The 11,146-nt window shown below is 34.0% G+C and overlaps 1 protein-coding gene across 1 annotated transcript in view; it reads left to right on the forward strand.

The window, feature by feature from the left end:
- Positions 1-791: 791 nt before the first annotated feature.
- LOC103255167 (trimeric intracellular cation channel type B-like) overlaps positions 792-11,146 on the forward strand; it is a gene marked incomplete at its 5' end in the record, with an annotated part of 16,943 nt that continues 6,588 nt past the window's right edge. The window contains 2 exons of the mRNA XM_021710005.1: positions 792-808; positions 3,691-3,808. Of these exons, the coding sequence (XP_021565680.1) occupies positions 792-808; positions 3,691-3,808 (135 nt within the window). The remainder of the gene's footprint in view (positions 809-3,690; positions 3,809-11,146) is intronic.

Raw genomic sequence — 11,146 nt, forward strand, 5'->3', positions numbered from 1 at the left:
CTTAATTTTCTTTCATATTATTCATTGCTGCCAGTTCATTTGTTTTGCATGCCTAGTCCTACAAAAAACAAAGTCAAGCCTTTCTGTCTCCCCACAGTAACTCTTTTAGAGTATTTCCTTTCTCTTCCTCCTCTACCCCCAATTTTTAAGAAATAAAATATATATATTATGGAAATTTGGGGAAATGTCAACATAAAGGTAATATAATCTATTGTTTAGTGATATGTTTTGTTAATATGTCAGTGTGTTTCTTTCTACATTTTTTTCTGTATAAATAAGCATTACAGTAAATATAGTAAGAATGAATAACGGTTTCTAAAGATGTCAGCTCCTAATCCCTGGAATGTATAAATGTTTACTTATTTGTAAACAAGGTCTTTGCATATTTGCAAGTTAAAGATCTTGAGATGAGGCGATCATCCAAGTGAGACCTAGTGTAGTCAAATGCATCCTTATAAGAGGGAGCCAGAGGGAGATTTCACCACATATAGAAGAAGAGAAGGCAATGTGATGATGGAAGCAGAGATTAGAATAATATAGCCACAAGCCAAGGAATGCTGGTAGCCACCAGAAGCTAGAAAAGACAAGGGATGGATTCTCTTCTAGAGCCTCTGGAGAGTGACCCTCTGATACCTTAATTGAGAGATACTAATTTTGGACTTCTGGCTTCCAAACTGTGAGAGAATATATTCCTCAGTTTTTAACCACCTAATTTGTGGTAATGTATTACAGCAGCTGCAGGAAACTAATACAGATTTTGGTACCAGTGTGTGAGGTGCTGCTGTAACAAATATTTAAAAATGTCATAGTGTCTTTGAGATTAGACTGTGGGTAGAGGCTAGAGGAATTTTGAAGTGTATGATAGAAAAAGCCTAGATTTCTCTGAATAGACTGTTGGTAGAAATATGGATATTAGAGGCTCTTTCACTGAGGGGTCAGAAGGAAATGAGGAGTATATTAGAGAAAGCCTTTATAGTCTTACAGAATACATATGTTGTTATGAACAAAACATTGGTAAAAATATTATTAAAGGTGTTGGTGAAGGCTTAGAAGGAAGTGAGGAATATGATATTGGGAACTGGAAGAAAGGTTATTCTTGTTATATAGTGGCAGAAACTTAGCCACACAATTATTTGCCAGTTGTGTGGAAAACATAACTTGTAAGCAGTGAACTTGGATGTTTTTGCTGAGATTTCTAAGCAGTGTGCTGAAGATAGAGCTGGTTTCTTCTTGATGCGTAAGAGTAAGAGTTAAATTGAGGGATAAATGCTAAACAGGCAAAAAGACTCTAAATCCAGGATTTGATGATTTGAGAAATCCTCGGCCTATTGAAATTGCAAACGTTCATAGAACTAGGAGATTCACTCTGAGGAAAGCCTATTCTGGAGAGTAGGTTAAGGGCGTGGTTGGACAACTTTAGCTAGTATTGAAGGGATTAGATGTATGACAGTATGGATGCATGCTATGATTATAGCAGAAGGCCTATAGAAATAGAGAGATATTATCCAAGGAAGATCTGTGGAGGACTTTTTTGTCTAATGGTATAGTTCCTTGTGCCATCGACAGGATACCCACAGGGTATTTGGAAATGTTAAATCAGAAGAAACACTGCCAGTTTGGACTGAAAAGAGAGAGACAGGATGAAACGAAAGAAAGCTGTCAGACTCCCAGAATTCTACAGGTTGGAAGCAGGCTGATGAAACTGCTCAGCTGCACACTTATGCTATCCTTCAAAGAAAAGGAAAAATGACTTTATGGTGGGAGCTATAGACCCACAGGCTGGAGTCTTGGGTTACAGAAGCCAGAACCATGAGTGTAGAGGATGGAGCTGCAGGCTTATGGGTAGAGCCTTAAGCCCAGGCCTTTAAGCCCAGTGGAATTTGTCCTGCTGGATTTTGAAATGGCTTGGGACTGTCGAACTCTTTCTTCCTTCTGTTTTCTCCCTTTTGGAATGGGAATGTCTGTAACTCTTATCCTTTACCTATTCTACCATTGTATTTTAGAAGCAGATAACTTCTAGTTTCAGAGGAAACTAATATAATAAGAATTTACTAAATGCATTCTGATCTTCTTAACAAATCTCATACTCCACTTTAAAATGAACTTTTCCTAAATTTTAACCCTTCTATAATGCTTTGCCCCAATTTATTATCTAGATTCAGCACTTAAGAAAATGCAGTCCAAAATGGAAGATGTGTATGTCAAAGTGATACTCATAATGAGGCAATATGGTGCAGAAACCAAGCTATTAGAAACAAAGGCTCGGTGGCTCAGCCTGTAATCCCACGCCTTTGGGAGGCTGAGGTGAGTTGATTGCCTGAGCCCGCGGGTTGGAGACCCGCCTGGGTGGCGAGACCTCATCTCTACAATAAATAAAAAAATCAGCCGGGCGTGGTAGCGCATGCTTGTAATTCCGGCTATAGGGAAGGCTGAGGCGGAATTGATCGCCGGAGGCTAGCAGGCGAGGCTGCGGTGGCCGGGAGCGGCCACTGCACTCGTCTGGGCGACTGAGTGAGACTCCAATTCAAAAAAAAAAAGAAACAAAGAGTAGCAAAATAAGATCAAAGCAGAACAAATCCATTTTTTTATCTTATCCTTTTAAAATTTCAATTTTGTATATATTTATAATACAGCTATGTATGTATAATACAGTTATCAATGTATGAATTGATAAGCTTACATTATGGAGTGCCTTGAGACTTTTTATTATCAATAAAGATATACAATAAAAAAAATTTAGAGATCACTGTTCTAAAACATAAATGTTAACCATTTATATTGTTAAGTGAGATCCAGAATGCTGTTGCCCAAACCTAACCCTGGTTTGAACTAAGTCCTTAGCTTGTAATAATTAAGTACATTATTTGTGTTTAATAAAATGACTTGTATGAACCCTTAAACTTATCATATTTTGCATTGTGGCATTCTAAGAGATTATCATTTATCTCTTCCTACATGTAAGCTTAGAGAGCTAGACAATGATCTGTTACTGAGATTTAAATATGTAGCAGATATATAATATAAACATTTTGCTTATTATTTGGTAGCTTAGCATCTTATTTTAGACTTTATAAGTTCAGCATTAATATATTAAGATATTAGCTAAAACTAGAACGTTTTTCTGGAGTTAGCTAGGTGATATGCTTGAGCCAGCTCTTACTGTTTTATGAGAGCCAGTTGTATGCATTTCTTCTCTATTCCATGCAGCAGCCTGCAGTTGACCGTGATGGGAGTATTTACACGATGGAAATGGGCAAATGTTACAAATCAGGGCTTGTTTTTCCTTCCCCCACTCTGCCCAGGTACTTGTTTAATACTGTAAGGTTTTTCAAGGCTAATTCCAAATCATACTGTGGAGCATGAGACTTTCAAATCCTTTTGTGAAAAAGTGTTATGTGGTCAAATATGTTTCTGAAATATTGTACATAGAACTGTATTCTCTTTGTCAAAAAGTCAGATTATGTATGAACATTCTGTAATTTCTAATACTTTGTGCTGTGAGAAAGGGTATTTAGCTTTATATAACTTAGTACTTTCAAAACTTTTTAAAGTGTATTCACAAAACTCAATTTTGTATTAACATCTATTAATAGCCCATTAAATTAGTGTCTTCCAGAGTACTCTTTTGAGGAAAAGATAGAGATAGATCACGTTTATTACTTGCTGACTTAATATGTGTTTTATTTTCAGCCCTTCCAAGGTAACCCTGCTGGGATCAGTTATCTTCACATTCCAGCACACCAAGCATCTGGCAATGTCAAAGCATAATCTTATGTTCCTTTATACCATCTTTATTGTGTCCACAAAGGTAAGAGTTCAAGGTACCTATAAATCAGTATTTCATATCCTGTATAATCAGTCCTTTTTGATAGAATTCTGCATACTGGGCAAGTGACAGGAACATTTAAAAAATTATCATAGTCTAAAAAGATGAATGGGGGGACTATTTAGCACACCCTTGACTTTCTGAAATACAGCTTTTCGGTGATTCCTTATTTGTTTTATGCTGAGGCTATCAGGAAACACTTGGAGGTAGCCTAGTAGTATATTGGAAACCAGAGTGTAATGGAAGTAGCCAAGGCTGATCAGAAACTGCATTTGTAAAATGAGATACTTGGGGCAGATACTGTCTGAGTTTCCTTTATCTTCTAAAAATTCAGTAATTTATATTGGGACATATTTATGGTCGATCTTTTCTATTAATATTGCCTGGGTGAAGGCTTCATTCCTTCTTGAAAACAAGTAGTATGGTGTAAGACCACGTTTTAGAGACAGGCGGTCTTGGATTCAGATCTTAATTTTGCTGTTTAATCCCTGAATCCCAATTTTCTTATCTTCATTGTATTATTGATGAGAGGATTGGAGAGGTTGCATATCCTTCTATCACTATGTCTGACACATTTTATGAATTTTATTTGTAGCCATATCATGAGGCTAATTCTGATTATTCTTACTGTTATTAGGTATTATGTCCCTATTCAAAAGTAGATGATTGATTTTTAAATAAGTTTATAATTTAAGCCTAGAAAATTTTTTAACTAGGTATTTTTGACTAAAGACTTATCTGTAGGATTTTAAAAAGGAAAACAGTATAGATTATATACACATATATTTTAGAAAGAATCAAGTCATTATAGGGATCATTTATTTTTGTTTCAGTAATCTCTGCAATGGAGATGATCTTTGGCTGTAATTCAAGTAGTTCAAATATCTGAGGCAAAAATCTTCATATGTGCTCTCTTCCACGCTTCAAATGTTGAGCTGTATTTTTTTAACAGCTTTATTGAGATATATTTTCCACATCATACAAAAGTGTACAATTGAATGGTTTCATAGAGTTGTGTATTCATAGAGTTGTGTGGTTATCACCACAATCAAAATTAGAACATTCTTATCACCAAAAAAAAACTTCATACCTATTACCAGTCACTTCACATTTTCTCCAGTACCTCCAACCTTAGGCCATTTTATTTATCCCTTCATTGTTGATAGGCATTTTGGTTATTTCACTTTTTGACTGATGGGAATAATGAACTATGAACATCATGTAAATGTTCTTGTGTGAGCATGTGCTTCATTTCATTTGGGTGTATCATCTAGGAATGGAATTTTTAGAACATATGGTAATTCTATGTTTAATCTTTTTAGGAAATGACAGACTTTTTTTCCAAAGTGGCTTCATCATTTTACATTCCCACCAGCAATGTAGGAGGGTTCCATTTTCCCCACACCCTTTATGCTGGTACATGGTATTATATGACTTTTTTATTATAGCCACCCTAGTGGTTGTGAAGTAGCATCTCATTGTGGTTTTGATTTACACTTCGCTGATGATTGAGTACCTTTTAATGTGCTTGTTAGCCATTTGTATATCTTCTTTGGAAAAATATCTCTTAAGATCCTTTGCCCATATTAAATTGTGTTGTCTTTTTGATATTGAGTTGTAAGAATTCTTTATGTATTTTGGATACTAGAATCCTATCAGACTTAAGATTTGCAGATATTTTCTCCCATCCTGTGAGTTTTCTTTACACTTGCTAATGTCCTAGGAAGCTCACATTTTAAAAATTATGATGAAGCCCAGTTTACCTATTTTCTCCTTTATTGTGTATGCTTTATGTGTCATATCTAAGATATCATTGCCAAATCCAAGGTCATGAAACTTTATGTTTTCTTCTGAGAGTTTTAGTTCTTATATTTAGGTCTATGATCTTTTTTTGATTTAACTTTTTGTATATGGTATGAAAGGGTCCAGCTTCATTCTTTTTACATGTTGATATGTCACTGTCCCAGCACTATTCTTTTCTTCATTGGTCTTTACAACTTTGTTGAAAACCAGTTGACTGTAAATTTGAGGGTTTATTTCTGGACATTTGATTTTATTCTATTTTTATGTGTGCCTGCCTACTTGTATGGTAATGCCTCTAACTTTTAGTTTTGTAATTGAGAATTGTGAGTTCTCTGAGTTTGTTCTTTTTTATCTTTTATTTTCCAAAATTGTTTGACTGTTCTGTCACTTGAATTTTTATATGAACTTTAGGATCAACTTAACAATTTCTGCAAAGAAGCTAACTCGTATTTTGATAGAAACTGCTTTAAATCTGTAAATTAATTTGGGAATTCTTAACATCTTAACAATGTTGTTAAGTCTTTAATTCGTCAACATAAGATTTCTTTCCATTCATTTAGGCCATCTTTTTCATTGAATTTTTTTCAATGATGTTTTTAATGTACAAGTCTTACGCTTTTTTTGAAATTTATTCTTATTTTATTCTTTTATGCTATATTAATGGGATCGTTTTAAAAGATAATTTTCAAATTGTTTATTATAAGTATGTAGAAATACAGTTGATTTTTATGTATTGATCTTGTATCCTGCAACCTTGTTAAGCTTGTTTATTAGCTCTAATAGGTTTTTAAGGTGAATTACTTAAGAATTTTCACATTCAAGATCATATCATCTACAAATAGAGATAGTTTTACTTCTTCATTTCCAATATGCATGTCTTTAATTTGTTTTTCTTGCACAATTTTCCTGGAAGGGACCTTCAGTACACTGTTGAATAGAAACGTGAGGATGCTTACCTTTTTCCTGATCTTTGGGAGAAAGCATTTGGTCCTTAACTATTAAGTAGGAAGTTGGCTAAGGAAGAAGTTGGTTTTCCAACTCCTATCTTGTTGAGTGGTTTTGTCATGAAGAAGCATTGGGAGCTGTATAATTTTTGAATTTCTGACTTTAGTCTTTAAAGAAAATGAAATGTGTATTGTAGGTTTGGTAAGATTGAGTAGCACTGGTGTCTTAAATGTTTTTGAAATACAGCATCCGTTTTTGTTCAAGGCCAAAATTGTGGAATAAAAATGATAGTTTTTCTTAAATTGATGCTAGACATACAGTTCTTTATTATAACACAAACTTAAATACCATATTGCAATGAAATAATTAAAAAGACATTTCAAAATAGAAAACACACAATGTTGAACTTCTTTTATAATCTTCCCCATTTTCCTGATTAGAAGTATATCCACCGATTTCTAAATTGAATATTCATTTTTAACTCATTACTTCACCTAAATTCCATTTAGATTTTACTGATATTGATAATATGTACGATAATTTTAATCATAATGACTTGAAAGTGACTTGTCATTTAAATGTTTCTGAGTAGCTACTATAGTGTCTCCTTTTTTAGAAATAAGTAATTAACAGGAATACACAAATATTTGGCAGTAATTATTTTTCTTTACTTACTCTTTTTCCCCCTATATTACTTACGAGGTTGGAAAATTTGCATTGGGTATTTGGTTTGGGTAATAATCTGATGTTTTGACTTATACATAGATACTAATAAAGAGAATGTCTCCCCAAAAGTATGACAAACACAAAGACAACTATAATACATGTATAAAAATAGTGGAGTTCCATAAGAGAAACAGAAAATAAATGTCCCCTACCATTGCTCAACCCGTGGTGTCTCTGTTGTCATCCTAACCCAATAGAAGCAGCTCTGTGATAAGCCTTAAGCAGTTTCTCTTCACGTGTAGAACCTAGCTCTAAGCCAAAACTTGTAGCATCATCTCATGTAGATATCTGGAATCCCCTCCTCTGATCTCTCTGCCTGCTCATCTTCCTCCTCTTGGGTACCTGCCTCTGCAGATTATAGTAACTTTAGCTGCACTAAATATCAGTCTCTGCCACCTAAACTTCAATTCCAGCTCTTTGCTCTCTGATTGAGAAATTGTTCGTAAGCAGAAGTGGGGTTAAATGTGGGGGTTGCTTCATGAGTTTACCTTTTCTCATGAGTCAGTCTTACACTGAAATCCAATGTCTGATGATAGTTGCCTTGGGTACATATTTTGTCAAATTTATGTTTTTTATACCTGGAGGGCTAGTCTAGAATCAGTTATTCTGTCATAGCAAAGGAGGAAGTTCTTTTATTTTTTCTTGAACAATCTTGTCAGAGTTTTATCTGTGTGTTTTATTTTATTTTACTTTTTTTGAGCCAGAGCCTTACTCTGTCACCCAGGCTGGAGTGCAGTGGCATGATCACAGCTCATACAGCCTCATCCTCCTGGGCTCAGGCAGTCCTTCTGCCTTAGCCTCCTGAGTAGCTGGCAATACAGATGTGTGCTAATTTTTTGTGTTTTTTTGTAGAGATGAGGTCCCACTATGTTGCTCAGGCTGGTCTTGAACTCCTGGGCTCAAGCAGTTCTGCCTCAGCCTCCCAAAGTGCTGGGATTATGCCCAGTCTTAAGTCACATGTTTTGATTTATATATGTTTGTTGTCATTCATTTTAAATTTCTTCTGATTTGCATTGCAGTTTCTTCTTTGACAAAGAGATGTTTATAAGTATGCTTTAAAATTACCAAGGATTTAGAAAAAAATATTTTCTTAAATGATTTCTACTTTAACTGCATTTTGAATAGCATATATATAGGGTTGTATGTTATTCTCTGGTATTCTTTGAGACTTAATTTCTGTACTAATATTGATGAGATTTTGGTAATTATTAATATATATGTAATAAAACATATACTTTATTTTAGGGGTATAGGGCATCATATTTATGTACATAAATGCATGTTCATTATGGTTAAAATATATAGCTAATTAATTTTTATCTTACCCGATCTACTAAATTTCTTCCTGCTTAATAGAAGTATATTAATTAGCCCCCTCCTTCCTTCTTCTTTTCTCTCCTCCTTCCCTTCCTCCTGTCCTTCTAATCTTACTTTCTTTCCTTCCAGAACTCAAGCAAGCTGAGCAATAGCCCTTGTGGGGTCCCAGTTTTATTCAGGGAGGACTCAGTTGTACCCTTCCAATTCTCACAAGTTTTTTGTGGTTGTTAAAACCCAAGTCTCAGAGAAGAGAAATATGTGCCAATGAAGAATGTTGACAGAGGAGAAAGCACATGGGCATTGGAATCATACAGACCTATGTTGAAATCTAGGCTTCACAATGTTCTTTTGGGTTAGAATGACAACAGAGATACTAGAGATTGAGCAAGTGATTTATGTTTCTCAAATTGGGGTAGACATATCCAAAGGGATATACATATGGCTTTTGGCACTGGCTATTCAGAGTCACATTATAAATGTGATGCATTTTGTACTATTGGTTCATCTCAAAGTTAATTAATTTTAAACACTTTAAAGCTAAGCAGGAATATATCATGGGGTAAAATTCACATACATTTTTAAGAGAAAATATGACATCTTTTTTTAGCATGTGTTTGGCTCTTTTGGATTTGCCAGGTTTACATTTTCCCATAAAGTATGGTTTGAAAAATGATAAAGAGAAGCATAGATTGTCTATTGGCTGCTTAGGATAAGGAATTACTGTGAAATAGAGTTATTGTGAAATAAAGCAAAGGAAATGGTCAGGAATGATTAAAACTGAAAAGAGACTGTTGGGATTTGAAATTAAATGATACTTGGTGTCACTGGTAAAAGCAATTTTAGTGGAATGGTAGAGGATAGGAAAAATGATTGTAATCAACTGAGGTGAATAAGAGAAAGTGAAGATGAAGAGTATACACTATTTTAAAGGGATTTAGAGAGAGTGTAAACAGGAATAAAACTTGGGAGAGGAGTTTAGCAATATCTGACAAAGTTGAAGATTCGCATAGTTTATGATCTGTTAACTGCATTTCCAGGTATAACCGATAGCAATGTTTCCCAAGGTGTGGTACAGGATCCAACTTTGTCAGGATCACTTTTAAAAAATGTTTTAGCAAAGTAGTATTTAGTATTTATTTATGAAATAGGAATAAACTCCTTTAAAATTTTTTTAAAATCAAGTTTGTAGCAGTATAACTGTGTGTAATAAAGGATAGTCAATTTAGAAGTACATTTTGATGAGTTTTGACAAATGTGTACACCTATGTAACCACCACCACAGTCAAGGTGTGAAACATTTCCAACACTTCAAAAAATTCGCTTGTACCTAACTCCAGGAAATCCCAACTACAGCCCATAGGCCTACTATAGATCAGATTTATCTTTTTCTAGTTTCTTACAAGTGGAATCATGTAGCATATACTCTTTTGTGTTTGTCGTCTTTTGCTCAGCATAGTGTTTTTGAGATTTTACATATTCCCTTTTATTACTAAGTAGTATTTAGTTATCTGTTGATGGATTTTAGCTTGTTTCCAGCTTTTGATTATTTGAATAAAGTTATAAATAAAGTTCTGTGAACCTGTGTACATATACATATACACATATATTTTCATTTCATTTAAATAATTAGGAGTAGAATTGCTGGGTTATATGGAAAGCATAAGCTTAACTTTTTAAGAAACTGCCACATTGTTTTCCAAAATGGTTGCACCACTTTACATTTCCACTAGCAATATCTGAGAATTCCATTTGTCCTGGATACTTGCTAATTATTTTTACTATTTTATATCTCATTGTACATCTCATTGTAGTTTTATTTTGCATTTCTTGCATGACTAGAGATTTGAACCTATTTTCACATGCTTACTGGCCATTCATATATTATCTTTTGAACATTATCTATTCAGATCTTTTGTTCATGAAAAACAGGATTGTCTTTATATTGAGTTGTAGGTATTCTCTATATATTCTGGATGTCAATCCTTTGTGAGATATATGTATTGCAAATATTTTTCCCCCAGTTTGTGCCTTTCCCTTTTATTTCTTTATTGTTGTCTTTAGAGAGCTGAAGTTTTAAATTTTGATCAAGTATACTCTACCAGATATTTTTGTATGGTCCTGCTTTTTGCATCCTATTTAAGAAATTCTTTGTACCTCAAGGTTATGAAGATTTTCCACCTGTTCTAAAATTTTTATAGTTTTTTGCTTTTACTTTTAGGGTCTTGATCCATTTCAAAATAAGTTTTATAATTCATATGAGGTAAGGGTCAGGTTTATTTTTTTCATATGAATATAGAGATATTCCAGCACTGTTTAAAAGACTATTCTTTCCCTTGTTGAATTATCTCGGCACCTTTGTTGAAAATAAATTCCTGACATATGTGGGTCTATTTCTGAACTATATTCTGACCCATTGATTTATAGGTCTGTTTCTAGCCAATACTAAGCCTTCTTAATTACTGTAACTTTACAGAAAGTTGAAATCAAGTAGTATATGTTCTTCAACTTTTTTTTTTTTTTTTTTTTAGT

The sequence above is a fragment of the Carlito syrichta genome, unplaced genomic scaffold, assembly GCF_000164805.1.
Source record: "Carlito syrichta isolate Samal-C Ts95f unplaced genomic scaffold, Tarsius_syrichta-2.0.1 Scaffold287899, whole genome shotgun sequence".
Taxonomy (NCBI): Eukaryota; Metazoa; Chordata; class Mammalia; order Primates; family Tarsiidae; genus Carlito; species Carlito syrichta.